The 20037-nt window shown below is 44.4% G+C and overlaps 1 protein-coding gene across 2 annotated transcripts in view; it reads left to right on the top strand.

Annotated features, from left to right (window-relative positions):
- Nucleotides 1–20037, top strand: part of LYN (LYN proto-oncogene, Src family tyrosine kinase) — a 132692-nt gene that overhangs the window by 107050 nt on the left and 5605 nt on the right. For both annotated transcript variants that reach the window (XM_054498145.2, XM_054498146.2), the window contains exons 11-12: nucleotides 12600–12753; nucleotides 13675–13806. In XM_054498145.2, coding sequence (XP_054354120.1) covers nucleotides 12600–12753; nucleotides 13675–13806 — 286 coding nt within the window. The remainder of the gene's footprint in view (nucleotides 1–12599; nucleotides 12754–13674; nucleotides 13807–20037) is intronic.

Genomic DNA, 20037 nt, shown 5'->3' on the forward strand with positions numbered 1-20037 from the left:
GGACCTGCAACTGGGTGGGGCTTGTGGCATACAGGCAGGACTGTGTGTGGTTGGATAGAAGGGAGAATGTCAGTTCTCATAAGCTAATGGAGATACCTTGACCTTCAGTCTTTTAATATACTAAGGGTGACCAGGTTCAGTGGCTCATGTCTGTAATCCCAACATTTTGGGAGGCTGAGGCAGGAGGATCAGTTGAACCCAGGAGTTCGAGACCTGCCTGGGCAATATAGTGAGACCTCATCTCTACAAAAAAATAAACAAAACTAGCTGGGTGTGGCAGTGAGCACCTGTGGTCCCGGTTACTCAGGAGGCTGAGGTAGGAGGATTGTTTAAGTCCTGTAGGTTGAGGCTGCAGTGAGCTGTGATCCTGCCACTGCTCTCTGTCCTGGGCATCAGAGTGAGACCCTGTCTCAAAAAAAAACCCACCAGAATCCCCCCCCGCAAAAAAAAAAACCCTACCTTATGTATATACTAAGGGAGTAGTCATGGCATAGCATCCTAGTGACATTACAAATAGCAGCTATATCCCTTTACATTCCTGCCAGCAGTGTGTGAGATTTCCAGTTTCTCCACATCCTCATTAACACTTGTTATTTTCTGGGTTTTGATAATATCCATCTTTGGGGCAGTACAGTGAGTTTTGAAATATCTATCCCAATGACATAGTTCAGTGAGTTTTTGCAAGAGAAAGTAAACGGATATTCATTGACAAACTTTTCTTCCTGTTTTCTAAAGAAGGTAATTCTGTTTCATGGACACTTAATGATTTAAATATGGGTATTTGGTGAAGCTGTCATTTTGAAAATCATCTCTCCCTAAGGCATTGCAGGTCCTTGCATGCTGATGGATTGACTAGATTTTGAGCAGTCACAGAAATCTCCACCAGCCCTAAGCTTAGATATGCCAAACACTGCCTCATCTTTGAGCTATGAAGGTAGTCTAACAGACTGCAAGCTTTAACTTGACCGTTTATTATGATTATTATTATTTTAGAGACAGGATCTCTTTCTGTTGTCCTAGGCTAGAGAGCAGTGATGTGATCATACCTCACTGCAGCCTCAAACTTCTAGGCTCAAGCGATCCTCCTGCCTCAGCTTCCCAGGTAGCTGGGACCACAAGCATGTGCCACTACACCCGGCTAATTTTTAATTTTTTGTAGAGATAGGGTCTTGTTACGTTGTCCAGGGTGTTCTGAACTCAAGTGATCCTTCCTGCTTGTCCTCACAAAGCATTGGGATTACAGGTGGGAGCCGCCACATTCGGCCTAAGTTGACCACTTTTTAAATTATCTGACTTTCTTTTTTCTTTTTGCCTCTTTTTTTTCCACTGCCAACTTGGTGAGCATCGTATTTTTAGAATAGAATAAAAAGAATATTTTCTTGCCAGGCACGGTGGCTCATGCCTGTAATTTTAGCACTTTGGGAGGCTGAGGCAGGTGGATCACCTGAGATCAGGAGTTCGAGACCACACTGGGGAACATGATGAAACACCATCTCTACTAAAATACAAGAAATTAGCTGAGTGTGGTGGCGAGTAGGTCCCAGCTACTGGGGAGGCTGAGGCACAAGAATTGCTCGAGCCCCAGAGGTGGAGGTTACAGTGAGCCAAGATCGGGCACTACACTCCAGCTTGGGCTACAGAGTGAGACTTCATCTCAAAAAAAAATAATAATAATAATCTTTTCTGTTTATTTATTTATTTTGAGACAGAGTCTCACTCTGTTGCCCAGGCTGGAGTGCAGTGGTGCAATCTTGTCTTGCAACCTCCGCCTCCTGGGTTCAAGCCTCAGCTTCCCAAATAGCTGGGATTATGGGTGCCCGCCACCACACCTAGCTAAGTTTTCTATTTTAGTGGAGACAGGGTTTCACCACGTTGGGCAGGCTGGTCTCGAACTCCTAGCCTCAAGTGATCCACCCACCTCGTCCTCCCAAAGTGCTGGGATTATAGGCATGAGCCACCATGGCCGGCTCAAATCCTTTCTTTTTAAAGGAAGGAGCCAGTGTGGATGAATGCTTAAGAGCACAGACTCTTAAGCCTGGACCAGCCAGACTCAGGTTGGAATCCTGGCCTTTCTAGGGAAATTGTAACCTCTCCAAGACTCAGCTTCTTCATCCTCATTACTATGAATATAACCTACTTTATGGGCTTGTTTTAACGACTAACATGCCTAGCACAGTGCCTCGGCAAGTAGTAGCTAATACATGGTAGCTATCATCATCATCATCAAAGTATAGATTTCACTATTTCTTAGCAGTTATACTTGGAAAAGGAGACTATTATGATAACCAAATAAAGCTAAATTTATAAAATTATAATTATAATTTATAAATTATAATTATAATTTATAAAATTATAAAAATTATTATAATTAATTTATTATAATTTCCAAGAAATTTTGATCCCCAAAAAGTAGAGTACAAACAAGAATGCATGAGCTCTCTGTTCCATCCTTTTCCTCCATCCAAATTATGGATTGAAGATTAGAGGAATCTAGTGTTGGGGAATCAATGAATATTAACAAGTAGAAAAGTGTTTCTGTGACAACTGTTGAGAGGTATAAAACAAATGCTGTCATATTTGCAGTACAGACAAGTTGAGTTCTTAAACTTTCTTTTTGCAAACTCCCTGGTGTGTGTGTGTGTGTGTGTGTGTGTGTGTGTGTGTTTACATCCTATTTTTTTGTTATCATTAAATGGTCTTTTTAGGTCAGTTTGGGATTGACTCCAGGGGCTTCCTGTTATAAAAAAATCCTTTAGAGAGACTGTAGGTTTTACTCAATTTCTACTTATTTTTCAGTTCCAACTTATTAATATTGTTATTTTATAGGCATCCTAGGGCTTTTGAACATCATTAATTATGTGAATTCTTCTTTTTCTCAAGCATAGGAAGACAATACATCCTTAGAGAGTAAGGTAAACAGTGCCTACTAAAACAGGTAAAGCACCAGGAAAATCAGATCTTCATTTTTCCTACTTTTTGACAGGTTTCTCATTTAATTTTTCTTACTGCTTGTCTAGATGACAAATGTTTTCCAAGCAGCCAATTCTAAGACAGGTTGCGTTTTCAGTTCCAGTTTCTCATTTAGGCTGGAATTTCCTGGGGTAGTTTTTAGCTTTGCTTGAGAGATCACATTCAGCCCCTCAGTGAGGTTCCTTTGATCCCTTTTTTCCCTCAGTCATCTGACAGAGATGGGGGTTCTTCTCATTAAAGTGAAAAAAAAAAAAAACCCAAAAAACAAAAAACTCACCAAGCAAGATAGCCTTGCTTGTCTTTGCCAATTTCTCAAAAAGCAATAGTAATTAGGATGAACAGAAGAGCACTAAAGCAAGATTTCCAGAGTGAGGTCATCCACACAACACTTCATTATTTGTCCAAAGCATTGCTCATGTTCTCTGGTGGTAGCAGCCGGGTATGTGTGCTGAGCAAACGGTCCACAGGGCACATGCCCAGCAAGGCTGATGATGGCTCAGAACCTGCGCCTCGTGTGGGAGAGAGCTTGCTGGAAGCCAGTTTCACTGTGTGGGGTGCTGGGGTTGACAGACTTCTCATTGGGCCTTTCAGAAAAGCGGGAAAAGATGAGTAACCTGGATGGTCATCACTAGGAAGCTACTAGGCAGGGGCATTATTTGAGCTCTGCTTGGATTTGTAAAACATAATTGAGATTGCCCTCTCCATCAAACCCGCATAAAAGAAGTCCATCTGATATATTACCTAGGGCCTTGGTGGTTAGGAATTTCCCATCTCTGGTGTGGTCATAGGCAACCCACTTCTCAGTGGATGTGTTTGATGACACAAAACCGCAGTCCCCCATGAGGGAGAGCCCAGTTGCCTTTCCTCGAGAAGGTCCAGGCAGGTGCATGTGGATAGGGCTTGCTGAGCCTACTCACATGGGCACTCCCCATTCAGGAAATAGCAACTTGGACTTTCTACTTTAACATTGTTAGAGGAGAGGGAATTTAAATGAGTGCATTCCACTCAAATGTTTTCTAAAACTTTGGTCTAATTTAACCAAACCAAAAACCATCTGAGACAGGTCTCAATCAATTTAGAGGTTTATTTTGCCAAGGTTGAGGACCATGGCTCATGACACAGCCACCGGAGATCCTGGGAACATGTGTCCAAGGTGGCTGGGATACAGCTTGGTCTTACACATTTTAGGGAGACAGAAGTTATAGGCAAAGACATAAATCAGTACACATAAGGTGTACATTGGTTCAGCCCAGGGAGGCGGGATGTCTTGAAGCTGAGAGGGAAGGCTTCCAGGCCATAGGTGGATTCAAAAATTTCTTGATTGGCCAGGCACAGTGGCTCATGCCTGTAATCCCAGTACTTTGGGAGGCCGAAGTGGGTGGATCACCTGAGGTCAGGAGTTTGAGACCAGCCTGGCCAACATGGCAAAACACTGTCTCTACTAAAAATATAAAAATTAGCCAGGCATGGTGGCGAGCACCTGCAGTCCCAGCTACTCAGGAGACTGAGGCAGGAGAATCGCTTGAACCCAGGAGGTGGAGGTTGCAGTGAGCTAAGACTATGCCACTGCATTCCAGCCTGGATGACAGAGCGAGACTCTGCCTCCAAAAAAAAAAAAAAAAAAAAAAAGTCCTGATTGGCCATTGGTTGAAGGAGTTAAGCTTTGTCTGAAGAGTTGTAGTAAGCTTGAGTTAAGGTATGGGAAGTGGTGGTTGTAGAAGCAAAGGTTCTTATTATGTAGATGAAGACTTCAGGTAGCAGGCCTCAGAGAGAACAGATGTGAATGTCTCTTATGGGACCTTAAAAGGTGTCTGTTAAATCTCTCCTGGATCAGGAAAAGACCTGGAAAGGGAATGGGATTCTCTACAGAATATAAATTTCCCCCATAAGAGATGGCTTTGCAGGGCCGTTTCAAAATTTGTTAAAGAAATATATTTTAAGGTAAAATACTTTGATCTTCTTTAGAATCTGTTATCTGTCATGCGATGTTATACTAAAGTCTGGTTGGAATTTGGTATCTTATTGCTACAAAGAGTCTGTTTATCAGTCTCAGGATCTCTATTTTAATGTAAATGCTGGTCATTGGTGTCTACACTCCAAAAGGGAGAAGGGCATAATGAGTCATGTCCAATTCCCCCTTCTCATCATGGCCTGAACTAGTTTTTCAGGTTTCTTTGAAATCCCCTGGGCCAAAGGGAGGTTCTACCCAGTTGGTTAAGAGGCTTAGAATTTTAATTTTGGTTTACATATTTTAAACCTCATACCCTGGGGAAAAACTTATTTGCAAAGTAAATAGGACTTTAAATTTTGTATTCTGTCCCCACCCTGCCCAGCATAAGTGTGTGCCTATATAAGGGTGTCTGTGAGTGTAAAATCGTACTAGAGATGTGAATATACCAACAAATAGAGACACGCCGGCAGCACTACCATGTCAACTTAAGCAGCTGTGTCCACAGTGGCCTCTGAGATGCTGCTCGGGGTCTGAGGTCTATCCCTGATCCCACTCCACCACCAGCCCTGACAGCTGGGTTGCCTCCACCTGGAGGAAGTGGCACCTTTTCTCACCTGCTGTGGCCCCAAGGGTATCTCTGTTGAAGGGTTGACACTTCCTGTTTCACACCAGCAGTGGGGGAGAAAGTCTTGCCCCTTTGGGGTCAGAACGTTGGGTAAGACCTTACTTCTCTCTTTCTCTGGTCCACTTGTGCCTCTAGCTGCCTCAAAGCCCTGACTTATGGAAGGCATCTGTTCAGCTGACTGGCAGTGGAGGAAGAGGCAGACACTTAGTGACTAACTCCTTTTCTTCTCATTGTACATTACAAAGGCCACTCTGGATGACTGGAAGTCTATCTATCCAGCCAAACAAGATAAGGCTGCCCGTTAACTCAGGAAGCATTATTATTAATATGTTCTGTGTACCTAGACTTTTCATTGTGTACAAGATGCCGAGAGTTTCACCAGAACCCCCCACCCTCAGGATTTGCTCTCTGACCCAGTAGTTCTGTGCCTCCTCCCAGGACAGCAATGGGCTCAGCACAGTCTTCTTTGTCATTGGCTTCAGGCACAGGCGTTTTCAGGAAACAATCGCCTTGCTCCACACTCAGAGTTTTGGTCATGGTGCACCCCCACAGGCTCCTTTGTCCCTGTGCTCAGTAAACCGCTTTTTAAAAATGAAAATGAAAAACACAGAAACAGCACAGGTAGAAAATACCATCATATGTTTTCACTGAAGGCAAAAAAAGAAACTAAAAAATGTACATCGGCCATGCTATTTGAATCAAAGAGCACAAGAAACATCAGCACATCTCAGCTTAAGTCAAGAGTACAGAAACCTCACTGACATCGTCTCTTTACGTGATTAGTCTCATTTTTGGTAACAGGGATGCTTTTTAAAAATTCAGATTTCCAGTAGCTTCACACATCAACTTTCTAAGACAGAGTTAGACATCAGCACTGGATGAAAGAGACAGTTTAAATTAGTTCTTTGGTGTCGGCAGGTGGTTTAGAAAGTTGGGGTTTTCTTGTCTTTATTCACCCCTGGGCCTGACATTATGATGAAGAGAATCACATGGCCTAAGATGAAGAGAATCTCCTCATTTGGTTTAGAACTAAAAGATTGTATCGATTTCCCAAGCCCTGTGAGTAATGGCTCCAGGCCCAGAGCCGCGATAGAGAGGGAGAGGAGCTGGGGCCTGACCCTATATCCCCTGCCTCTAAGCCATGAGGCCCACAGGGTCCTAACCTAAGTTGCAGGAAAAACAAGCTCAAGCCATGTATTCCAAACAGTTGATGGGCTTAGGAATTCTTCCAAGGTGTTTGGAGAACCTTCCTCACCTGCCCCTTCCCTCACCCCAGCTCCATATGGAGCCTCCTTCTCCCTGCCTGGGCTCCTTATGCTGGCCCTGCACATCTTACTCCTTCTTTTGTTAAGCTGAGTTGCATCCGGACTTCCTCCCCAACCATTATGATGGTAACAGTCCACCTGTGAGGTTGCTCAAAGGCAACATGTTGAGACTAAGATTTTGTTGCAATCCTAAAATAGCTTAAGCTTTCAAGCCTATGATGTAGTGCTGTGCTTCTCAAACTCTTAGCTCTGGAGGCTGGGAAGTCCAAGATCAAGGCGCCAGTAGATACAGTGCCTGGCGAGGTACTTCTTTCTGTGTCCTCACATGGAAGAAGGTGGGAGGGCAAAAAAAGGGTCAAACTCTCTGTGAAGCCTATTTTATAAGGGTCTTAATCCAATTCATGAGGGAGGATCTCTCATGACCCAATCACATCCTAAAGGCCCCCCCTCTTAATACGATTGCATTGGAGATTAAGTTTCAACATGAATTTGGAGGAACACATTCAGACCATAGCATCATGCATTTGCAATGGGGGTAAGATTGCCCCCAAGGGAGCAAAAATTGATCCCTTAGGGGTGATAAAAATCTTAGATATTACAATAGTTTGTGGCCCTCCAAAGTTCATACCTACCTAATACAACCTTCTTTCCTCTTATTTAATTTCTCCTGTTAAGGATGCCTTAACTTTAAATTTTAATTTTAATTCAGTAATTCTTCCTGGAGGAATAATAAATGAAAAAAAAGTTTGAGAAACAATGTTCTAGACAGAGACAACCTAAACAAACTTTTGCATGTACTTCCTAAAATGGGAACCAGAACTTGACCCGGGGAGAGCTTGTGATTCCCTTTCTGAGGGGTGAAATTTGGACTTAACAACAATGAGAGGAAACCTCAGAAGTCTCTTTTTATCTTCTCAGAGAAAAAGTACTCTCTCAATGAAATCTTTGGGTTCCAGAAGCATTTAGTTATCTCTTGGTACTGAGCTCTCTTGTGGATCTGACATTCTGGAGTGTGGTGTTAGAAGCGTGGACTTTGAGGTCAGACACACCTGGTGTAAATGGGAGCGTTCCCCTTCACTCTGCAGCTTTCAACTGGTTCTTTAATTTCTCAAAGCCTCATTTGCATCTGTACGATGGAAATAAAACCTACCTGGTCAATTTGCTATTAAGATGAAACATGAATTGAGTGTAAAGGATGTGAAGCAGTGTTTGGTGTATAGTAGGTGTTCAATTAGTGGTGGGGAAATGGTGGTTATTAATATCCATCTACCTACCCACCCACCTATCGTCATCATCTTAGTAAAATGTCCGTGGGCACAAAACAACAAAACAATCTTCTGAATCAAACACATCCTCTTCTCATCAAGCTTGACCAACTCCATGTAACTCCCACAGAAGTCAAGCTTTCCAAGCTGCTGGAACAATAGGAAGTGGGAGTCCCTGGGGACAGCTGAGCCTTGGTTTATGTATTTATGTGACAGCTCTTTCTGTAGTGCTGAACACTACATGGCCCTGGAAGAGGAAGAAGGTATTCCACGAAAAGTTGACCCTACATTCAATCAGCCAAAGGAGTCTCTGATTTCTTCCTGCTGTTTGAAACAGAGCTGGATTTACTTTAGCCATAGTAAATAGACCACCTTCAACAACAACAAATTAAGGTTTTTAAAAAAATAAACCAAGAAAGAACAATACACAAAGACCAGGGAAAGAGTAAAGAGAATGAATTAATTTTATATAAAAGGAGAGTTGTGATATTTATGATCTGAAAAGCAAGTCATATCTGAGAGCTTTTATTTTGCTCCCATATTCATTATTTATTCAACTTGGCTAATGCTGTTGTTTCTAATCCTGTCTTGGTGAACGCTTCTATTACTGTGTGGAATCTGAGCTCCTTAAAGCACTCTGGCATGGAAAAGAAGGCCAAAATACACTAGGCTTGTTGCAAGTCTGTTATTATTTCTGAGAATCATTTTTTTAAATGCACTCAGATTTATGCAAATGCGGGATGTGGGTAGGTGTGACAAAAGCCTTACTAACAAGTCCCTGGAGTGCTTTTTGTAATGAGTTGATCATCACGTGTGTCCTTGCTGCTGTGTGGGACGCTGGGTCCCTGCCACCACGCCCACCTGTGTGGCTGATCAACAGCCCTGGGAGAGGGGCGGCACAGGTTCCTGGTTGCTATTGTCAGCTGCGGTTTCAGGCCCAATTTGGGACTTCAGCCAGCTTTGGCTTCTTTGGGTTCTTGGCCCAGTTTATATATAATTATTGGAATGTTAGGTAGATAAGTGTCTAAGAGCTAAGAATTTTTAAAGGCTGCACTACCATGGAGTGGAGCCGGGAGGCTGGGACAGAGTCAGCTATGACCGCTCAATTGCTGCTGACTCATCTGGGCTCCTGTAACCAACTCTGGTCTGTTTGAGCCAGGCATCGTGGCTCTATCGCCAAAAGCCTACTTTGTTATAATCATACACTCCTTTCTTTCACACATGCTCAGCCTGATCTTTGCTCTCCACTTTTCCCAGTTTTACTGGCTTTTTCTAACAAGTCTTGTTGAACTTGGGTTACCAGCAGACAAAAGGAAACAGAGGCAGGGCTCCTCTCTCCCAGCCGCCACCAAAATTGCCACCCTGTGTCATCTGTTTCAGTAGTGCCCACTCTAGAAGGAGCTATCCTAAACTTCCTGACGCCCTCACCATGCCACTGCCTGCTGTTTCTGGGCAGCAGAGGCTTCCTAGAGAAAGTCAGACTCAGAGGAGCTCTGCCCTCACCTGGTTATCACCACTGCCCACCTCCTGTTGACTTCCCATCGAGGCTGTTTGAATCTTTTCCAGGGTCAGGTAAAAGTTGTGCATCTCCCCAGTGCTCAGGGTTTGTGACAGTTGGGAGAAAGGCAGGGGACATGAAGTCACTGCTCTCCAAACCTGCCCTGTCCTTTTCCTGCTGTCCGTCTGGTTTCTGCTCCGCTCAGCCTCTGTCCCACTTCTCAAGTACCTCATGAAATGAAGCCTCCTCCTGTGCTCAGGGCTGTGCTGTGCTCAGTGCTGGGATGGGTTCATGTTCCTGCAGAAATTGTGGACAGGTAGTCAGGTGAGGAGCAGGGAGCACTGGGGACGCATGCACACCTGGCAGGAGAGGGTGTGCCAGGCATGGCTTCCGGGAGAAGTAAAATCTCAGCTGAGATAGAAGGACTGCGTAGGTCGGGTGAAAGGGGCAGGGAGGGAATGAGCGTTCCACACAGAGGCAGGGGGTGTAGAAGCACAAAGGAGGGGGTCGTGGTGAGGAGGTGGAGGGCTGAGCGTGGGCCGGGTCATACGGGGCCTTGGCAGCAGTGCAAAGGAGCTTGGACCACATTCTTTGTTTCCACTCAGAAGTGAAATACTGGACTGAATAGTCTTTGAGACTGATGTAGGCCACACTGATTATTTTACTTGAGATTTTTGTGACCATGAGAATGTCATCTGCCAAATCCCTGCAGTAGTGGGCTAACAAGATAGTGTTCTGGTCATGTGAAAACCCCAGCCCATTTCCCAAAGGACTTACTTTGTCTCTGATAAGAGGTTTGGTGACAAGTTTGAAGGTTCCAATGTATACAAGTGAGAATAGAAAAGATATTTTCAGCCCTGGAGGTGTTTATCGACTGACTAACATGACAACACTGAGAGCATTAAACAGCATAAAAATAATGACAAAGCTGTGATCAGCAGCTGCAGATGGTTTTTGTACACATTGACCATCTAGGGTAAGTAAAGGGGAGTTCAGGGAAGGCCCACGGGGCAGAAGGTGAGGCCAGGGATTGGCCTGGAGGGGAAGCAAAGGCAGACCCAATACCAAGGAGCTAATCTTTTGCTAAGCAACGTGGTCTGGAACTGGTGGCCTGAGTTGCTTGATAACCAGGGATGCTGTTGCAGATGACTGGGGAAAGTCAGATCCTCCAAGCCAAGCCACCTGCAATTCAAGGTAGAATCTGGCAGAATACATTCATTCCTGTGTGAAAAATTCAAATCAGAGTTTTCTCTGCTTACCGGATAAACTACTACTTGGCTGTCTTTCCTTCTTGCCCTTTTTCTTGCTTCTTACTTCCCTCCCTTCCTTCTCTCTCCTTTCTTGTTTCCTTCCTTCCTTCGTTTCCTTGTTCCTTCCTTCTTTCCTTGCTTGCTTTCTTCCATCCTTCCTTCCCTCCTTCCTTTCCTTTCTTCCTTCATTCTCAACTTTATAATTTGGTAATGTCTTCCTTAAAAACCTGACTTTGGAACGATACTACACTTTCTATTCAGCAACAAGTAGTAGTTTTGCCTCCCTATGTTATTGTTGTGTTTAAATCCTGGATTCTTTCCTGCTGTCATACTTTGTCATGAGAGTGAATCTTGCCGGGCGTGGTGGCTCATGCCTGTAATTTCAGCACTTTGGGAGGCTGAGGCGAGTGGATCACCTGAGGCCAGGAGTTTGAGACCAGCCTGATGAAACCCCATCTCTACTAAAAATACAAAAACTAGCATGGTGAAACCCTGTCTGTACTAAAAATACAAAAATTAGCCAGGCGTGGTAGCGCGTGCCTGTAATTCCAGCTACTCGGGAGGCTGAGGCAGGAGAATCACTTGAACCTAGGAGGCGGGAGGTTGTGGTGAGCTGAGATTATGCTGCTGCACTCCAGCCTGGGGGACACAGTGAGACGGTCTCAAAAAAAAAAAAGAGTGAATCTTTGTGATTATCCTGGAGGGAATGTGCAGAGAGAACTTGGAGAACCAGTTCCATGGGCTGTTGATTAACCTGACAGAAACAACATCCTGTTCTTGATACCTTAATAATTTATTTGTATTAGCATGTCACTTTCTCCAACTCTATTTTCATAGTTGGTTCAGGCTGCCATAATAAAATTCCATAAACTGGGTGGCTTAAACAAGAGACATTTATTTCCCACAGTTCTGGGGGCAAGGAAAGCCCTGGCAGGTTTCGTGTCTGATGAGGGGCCATTTCCTGGTTCATAGATGGCTCCATATAGCTGTGTCCTCACATGGTGGAAGGGTCAAGGCAGCTCTCTGGGGTTTCTTTTACAAGGGCACTAATCCCATTCATGAGGGCTCCACCCTCATGATCTAATCACCTGCCAAGGCCCTGCCTCCTAATTCTACTGCTTCGGGGTTCAGGATTGCAACATTTGAACTTTGGGGTAGGGGGCGGGGAACAGGACGCAAACATTCAGACCATATCATCTGTTTTCTGATTTGAAAAACTGGCATAATAACATCTATATATCTACATGGATGAATTTAGTAGGGTCTTGAAAAGATTCTTCACACATTAGAAAATGTTAAGACATGGCCAGGCGCAGTGGCTCGCGCCTGTAATCCCAGCACTTTGGGAGGCCGAGGCGGGCGGATCACGAGGTCAGGAGATCGAGACCATCCTGGCTAACACAGTGAAACCCCATCTCTACTAAAAATACAAAAAATTAGCCAGGCATGGTGGCGGGCGCCTGTAGTCCCGGCTACTCGGGAGGCTGAGGCAAGAGAATGGCATGAACCCGGGAGGCGGAGCTTGCAGTGAGCCAAGATAGCGCCACTGCACTCCGGCCTGGGTGAAAGAGCGAGACTCCGTCTCAAAGGGTGGTCAGTTATTTTAGAAAGGGCTCAAATGGTGATTGCTGTTACCCGCTGTCTTTAAAACCTGAATGATCAAAATAGTATACATGAAAAGATTTCAGGAATTCATAAGTTTTCTGGTTTTCCTTGATGGCACTTTCCAGTCACCTACCCTACATATGAAAATGGGAGCCTATTTCTGTTTTCAGATTGCAGAGGGAATGGCATACATCGAGCGGAAGAACTACATTCACCGGGACCTGCGAGCAGCTAATGTCCTGGTCTCCGAGTCACTCATGTGCAAAATTGCAGATTTTGGCCTTGCTAGAGTAATTGAAGATAATGAGTACACAGCAAGGGAAGGTATGTTCCAGTAACGATCTTTAGATGTTTTATTATTGTGTTTTACTTTGTTTTTGTCTGTTTTTGACAAAGCAATTACAATAGTCACCATTAAGAAAAACTTATTTGGTACAACATTTAAGCTGTACCATAATTGTCTGCTTATGGTCCTATTCTAATAGTTTCTAGAAGGTACTCTCTTGATTAACTCCACATGATACTTTTGTTAGGCTTACAAATGCTATCAGTTGTATTTCAATTAAGCAATGCAAAACACAAATAGATTCAGCAAGATGAAGATTCTTGTTTATTTTATATTGTTAAAGTTTTCACTCAAACAATGAATATACGGGGCTGTGGAGAAAATATTTGTAACATTAATTCTATGTTCTTTATTCCAGCCTTTTAATTACAAATTAAAACATGAACATTATCATACACACAGAACTAAATATAATGCAAAAAATCTTCTTCTTTATTTTCCCACATTCTGTATTATATATGTGAACCAAAAATGCACAGAGAGGCCTAAGTTCCCCAGCCTGTGGCACACTGTCAGGGGGCCGAGCATGGTCGGGACTGCATGGGACTTTCTTGGGCTAGGATTGCCCATGTAGTTATGACTGAGGATTCTTATGCTCTCACCCATGAGAGCTGAGCAAATATTTTTGCAGTGCTCACTCTCTTCTGGAAGAGACAAGCACTTTCTTGAAATTCCTAAGCATTGTTGAACAAGGATTATTATTATTTTATTTTTTTGAACCTGGGAGGTGGAGGTTGCAGTGAGCCAAGATCGCATCATTACACTCCAGCCTGGGTGATGAGAGTGAAACTCCACCTCAAAAAAAAAAAGAAAAGAAAAGAAAGTATGAGGTCACATGTTCATGACTTTTTTGTTTAAGTTTAAATACCCAAATAAGAACCACATATCTTCTTCCTTAGGTGCTAAGTTCCCTATTAAGTGGACAGCTCCAGAAGCAATCAACTTTGGATGTTTCACTATTAAGTCTGATGTGTGGTCCTTTGGAATCCTCCTATATGAAATCGTCACCTATGGGAAAATTCCCTACCCAGGTATGGTTTACTTAGCTATTTACAATCAAGCTGTATAAATGAGAAAAAGTCAGGTCGCATGAAGGCATTAAAAAGTAATAATTATTTCATCTACCCGATAGCAAAGAATAAGCACTTTGAGCCAGAACTTAATTTTCACGGGCCGGGCGTGGTGGCTAACACCTGTAATCCCAGCACTTTGGGAGGCCGAGGCAGGCGGATCACCTGAGGTCGGGAGTTGGAGACCAGACTGACCAACACGGAGAAACCCCGTCTCTACTAAAATTACAAAATTAGCCAGGCATGGTGACACATGCCTGTAATCCCAGCTACTTGGGACACTGAGGCAGGAGAATTGCTTGAACCCAGGAGGTGGAGGTTGCAGTGAGCTGAGATTGCGCCATTCCTCTCCAGCCTAGGCGACAGAGCGAGACTCCATCTCAAAACAAAAAAAAGACTTGATTTTTATTTTCACTCTCTTTAGCATAAGTTGTTCTAAGAGTGCTTAGACACTTCTTTGCCTTCTTATTTTGAGTGTGTGTTCTTTTTCTGCACTGATTAATTCCACCACATACTAGAATGTTCCTGGCATGGTTGTTGGTGTCGAGATGAGGATGGATAGACACAGGAGGACCAAGGCAGTCCCCCTGACTGGAAGGAGGAAACCCACATGAAGACGAGGATTTCCAATGCTTGGTTTTGTAATAAGTGCCCCGGAGTCTCTCTCTCTTCAGGAAATAACCACCTTTGTTTATCAGTGGGAGGCCCTTCTGCTCTTTAACATACTGGTATCAGTGAGGGCATCATTCAGTATTTATTTCCAATTCCTAACACCTGAAGCCTGCAGAGCCAGATTCTGACCATCCCTCCCTTTTTCCATGGTCTGTGCTGTCATGGTTAAGAAGAGGGATTTCGGCCAGGCGTGGTGGCTTACACCTGTAATCCCAGCCCTTTGGGAGGCTGAGGTGGGTGAATCACGAGGTCAGGAGTTCGAGACCAGCCTGGCCAACATGGTGAATCTCCGTCATTACTAAAAATACAAAAAATTAGCTGGGTGTAGTGGTGGGCATCTGTAATCCCAGCTACTCGGGAGGCTGAGGCAGGAGAATCACTTCAACCTGGGAAGCAGAGGTTGCAGTGAGCCGAGATTGCACCCCTGCACTCTAGCCCTGGCGACAGAGTGAGAGGTCTCAAAAAAAAAAAAAAAAAAAAAAAGAAGAAGAGGGATTTCTCCCAGAGCCTTCATATTTTCATTCACGTTTGACTGTTAACAAAATATTTGCATGAGGGGAATTTAAAATTAAATTTTTAATGTTTAAATCATTCTCCTATTCAAAAAATATTTGAGTATGCTAGGCACTCTTAGCTGCTAGGATGCCATGGTATCTGCCCATGTCCTTGAGAGTGAATATTGTAGTGGGGAGAGACTGATGATTATCAAACACACAGCCAGCCTGTAGGGTGGTGAGAGTGGAGTGGAGCCTGCGTGGAGTGGCTTAGGGATTGGCGAGTACTCACAGAAGGAGGTGGGGAGCTGCTGGTTTTATTCCATGGTCCTGGCAGCAGCAGGGACTCACAGAGGGAGGGAGCCTTGGGCTCTCTGAGGTCTGCATGTCCCCATGGGGAGAGCAGCCAGAGCATGGGCTTGGCCAACAGGAGCAGGAGGCCAGCGTGGTTTGAGCCTCTGTGAGTATTTGATGGATGGATGGGTGAATGAATGAATGAATGAATGACTCACCTAGCCCATTTGATCTCTAGACAGTCGATGGATGAGAAAGAACGCTATGTAGCTGAGGGTTAGAGTGGCTCAGGGAGAGACTTACTGGCCATGTAAAAGCAGCCTGTCTTACTCTGCTGAGGTGCAAACCAGGGAAGGCTTTTGGACAGAGCAGCCACACAGTCTGTGTGCTCCCATCACTACTGTTGCATGTGGGGATGAGCCACAGAGAAACTGGGGCAGGGACCAGCTGGCAGCTGAAAGCCTTTGGGTGGTGTCTGCCTGCACAGTGGACCGGCTGTCCCAGGAAATCCCTTTAGTGCCAACATTTCATCTTCCAGCTGCTCTAGACACTGAGATTAATGAATTAACAATGCTGCAAAATAGGAAAAATATTTCTAATCAGCCCCAGGGTCTGATGTTATATATCTCTATCTCCATCTATGCCTACATCTCTTTCTATAATCTGTCTGTAGAGAGAGATTATATAGTCAGATTATGTATATAATCTGACACCTGATAAACATATAATCTCATAAAAGAATGTTTTGTGATATTCGTGGTGTGCTGCATGTGATGTGCCACCATGGCCCCTGAGGCTTCGAGAAGGTGATTGGGTCCCTCGCTGGTGGCAAAGCTGCTCTGAGCCCCAGATCCATGTGCCTCCCTAGACCCCTCAGCCAATGTGCACAATGCCCAGGATTTGGAAATATTTGGGGTGAAAAATCATTTTTTGAAAAAAGAACTGGCTGGGCGCGGCGGCTCACACGTGTAATCCTAGCACTTTGGGAGGCTGAGGCAGGTGGATCACCTGAGGTCAGGAGTTCGAGACCAGCCTGGCCAACATGGCGAAACCCCCTCTCTACTAAAAATATAAAAATTAGGCTGGGTGCAGTGGCTCACACCTGTAATCCCAGCACTTTGGGAGGCCAAGGTGGGCGGATCACAAGGTCAGGAGATCAAGACCATCCTGGCTAATATGGAGAAACCCCATCTCTACTAAAAATAAAAAAAAATTAGCCTGGTGTGGTGGCGGGCGCCTGTAGTCCCAGCTACTCGGGAGGCTGAGGCAGGAGAATGGCATGAACCTGGGAGGCGGAGCTTGCAGTGAGCCGAGATCATGTCACTGCAATCCAGCCTGGGTGACAGAGCGAGACTCTGTCTCGAAAAAATTAAAAAATGAAGAATAAAATAAAATAAAAATAAAAACTAGCCAGGTGTGGTGGTGCATGCCTGTAATCCCAGCTACTCGGGAGGCTGAGGAAGGAGAATCACTTGAACCCAGGAGGTAGAGGTTGCAGTGAGCCAAGATCCGCACCACTGCACTCTAGCCTGAGCGACAGGAAGGAGACTCCATCGCAAAAATTAAATTAAATTAAATTAAATTAAAAAATAAAAAGAGAACCAGTAGAAAAATGGTGAGAATCATAAAAATATGTTTCTCTCTATATGGAAGAACACACCAGAATCCATCGACTAGTCTGTTCCCTGACTGGCTTGTCCCTGGAAGGACTGGGGATATGAGATATCTTCAGGAGATCGGGATCAGTAAATTTTTTAGTCACAAGAGTTGTATGTTATGAGAGCCTCTAGCATTAGGGTTATAAACGTGATCAAGCAATCCTATCTACTTCATATGAGAAGACTTGATTCATAGAGAGCATAGAAATCGGTAAACATTGTCAAAATATGCCATTTTCCACACAGTTATAAAACTGCGTATGGGAGAGAATCCACTGATGAATGGAATTATCTGAAAGTACTTTCTTTATGCAGTAAACTGCTGGCTATGTTTTCGTTTTTTGTTTTTTTTGAGACAGAATCTCGCTCTGTTGCCCAGGCTGGAGTGCAGTGGTGCAATCTCGGCTCACTGCTAGCTCCACCTCTCAGGTTCATGCCAATCTCTTGCCTCAGCCTCCCAAGTAGCTGGGACTACAGGTGCCCGCCACCACGCCCAGCTAATTTTTTTTTTTATTTTTAGTAGAGACAGGGTTTTGCCATGTTAGCCAGAATGGTCTCGATCTCCTGACCTCGGGATCCTCCTGCCTTGGCCTGCCAAAGTGCTTGGATTACAGGTGCGAGCCACCTCACTCAACCTGTTTTGTTTGTTTTTAAAGTACTTTAGAAGCTATACAGTCCAGGTGTGGTGGCTCATGCCTGTAATCCCAACTTGAGTGGATCACTTGAGGCCAGGAGTTCGAGACCAGCCTGGACAACATGGCGAAGCCCTGTCTCTACAAAAAATACAAAAAAATTTAGCCCGGCATGGTGGCCAACACCTGTAATCCTAGCTACCTGAGAGGCTGAGGCAGAGAATCGCTTGAATGCTTGAACCCAGGAGACAGAGGTTGCAGTGAGCTGAGATGCGCCACTGCACTCCAGCCTGAGCTACAAAGCAAGACTCTGTCTCAAAAAAGAAAAGAAGAAGCCATATCATATACTTAGCTTTGTAAAATAAAAAAGAGATAAAAGAAAGGAGGAAAAACAAAAAAGAAAAAAGAAAGTCACATATAAGGCAAACTCATTTTTAGAGGAGATAGAAATACTAAGATAATATACTGAAATGTTAGCATTGGGTCAAGAGATAATAGGTTATATTAATTTTCTTCTTGAATTTCTGAAATTTCTAATTTTTTTTTACAATGATATTGTTATTAAATATTTTATTCTTTTTTTTTTTTTTTTTTTTTTTGAGATGGAGTTTTACTCTTGTTGCCCAGGCTGGAGTGCAATGGCGTCATCTCACCTCACTGCAACCTCTTCCTCCTGAGTTCAAGCGATTCTCCTGCTTCACCCTCCTTAGTAGCTGGGATTACAGGCATGCACCACCACGCCCGGCTAATTTTGTATTTTTAGTACAGATGGGATGTCTCCATGTTGGTCAGGCTGGTCTTGAACTCCCGACCTCAGGTGATCTGCCTGCTTCGGCCTCCCAAAGTGCTGGGATTACAAGCGTGAGCCACCGCGCCCGGCCTAAATATTTTATTCTTATCTAAGTAATATATGCACGTTAAAAAAGTAGTACAGAAAGACTTCTTTTTTTTTGAGACACAGTCTCGCTCTGTCGCCTAGGCTAGAGTGCAGTGGTGTGATATCGGTTCACTGCAACCTCCATCTCCCGGATTCAAGCAATGCTCCTGCCTCAGCCTCCCGAGTCGCTGGGACTACAGGTGTGCACCACAATGCCCAGCTAATTTTTGTATTTTTAATAGAGACGGGGTTTCACCATGTTGGCCAGGCTGGTCTTGAACTCCTGACCTCAGGTGATCCACCCATCTCAGCCTCCCAAAGTGCAGGGATTATAGGCATGAGCCACCGTGTCCAGCCACGAAAAGACTTCGAATGAAAAATTGCCCAAGCCTGCGGGTGCTCCTCAAAGTAATCTACTTTCGGAAATTTTGATTCCTTATTCTAGCGTTTGCTGCATATTGTTCTAAATATTCTACTCATAACTTTTATCTCTTAATTAAGTTTTTTCCACTTATTATTAGATAAGGATATGGCCACATACTTTTATTTTTCATGTATTTATTTATTTGACAGGGTGTTGCTCTGTCACCAGGGCTGGAGTGCAGTGGCATGATCATAGCTCACTGTAGCCTTTAATTCCTGGGCTCAAGTGATCCTCCCGCCTCCGCCTCCTGAGTAGCTAGGACTACAGGCGCATGCCACCACACCCAGCTAATTTATAAATTTTTTGTAGAGACAGGGTCTCACTATGTTGCCTAGGCTGGTTTCTAACTCCTGGGTCAACTGATCCTCCCTCCTCAACCTCCCAAAGTGCTGGAATTACAGGTGTGAGCCACCACGCCCGGCCAGCCACATGGTGTTAAATTCAAGAGATACAAAGAGGTGTAAGCTGAAAGGTCCCCCACTCTATTCCCAGCCACACAATTCTCTCCCCATAGGCAACCAGTGTTCGCAGTTTCTACTTTAGAGACATCCTATAAGGGGAGTCATACTGTTTTGCCCTAATGTCTGATTTATTTCACTCAGCATAACCGTCAAGGTCCATGCATGGTGTGGCCCATGACTTCAGCCTTTCTTCTCACTCCTGGTCTTCCATACCACACTTTCCCCACTTCCACTTGGGCCCAGCATTCCCTGCATGAAGCTTCTCCATTGTTTCTTCTGGCATTTGCCTGGGCACTGCCAAGTGGGCTCCAGGTACTGTCCTGCCCTCGGCGCTGGCCTCCCTCCCTCGTGGTGTATGCTGACCACACAATGTGTGCCTTCCCGGGCTGAGTTGGGATGGGCCGCCTTGCCTGTTGTCCGTGCCCCTCTCTGCAGTCTGTTGGTTGCACTTTCTTCCTCTTGGCTCAGACCACGTCTTCCTCTGGCTGCCAGGTGTCTCTTAGCATCATCAGAGATGGAGTTTAAGTTTCTATTTCTTGTTCTCTTTTTTGTTTTGGGATGAATTACAGAAAAAAGAAAATAGTGGGGAGGAGGCAAAAGATCTTTACTTCATTATCTTAAAACCAAAACTATGATTATATTTCTCTATGAATTTTATACAGAAAAAAAGAGGGGTCTGA

The sequence above is a fragment of the Pongo pygmaeus genome, chromosome 7 (assembly GCF_028885625.2).
Source record: "Pongo pygmaeus isolate AG05252 chromosome 7, NHGRI_mPonPyg2-v2.0_pri, whole genome shotgun sequence".
NCBI classification, from domain to species: Eukaryota; Metazoa; Chordata; class Mammalia; order Primates; family Hominidae; genus Pongo; species Pongo pygmaeus.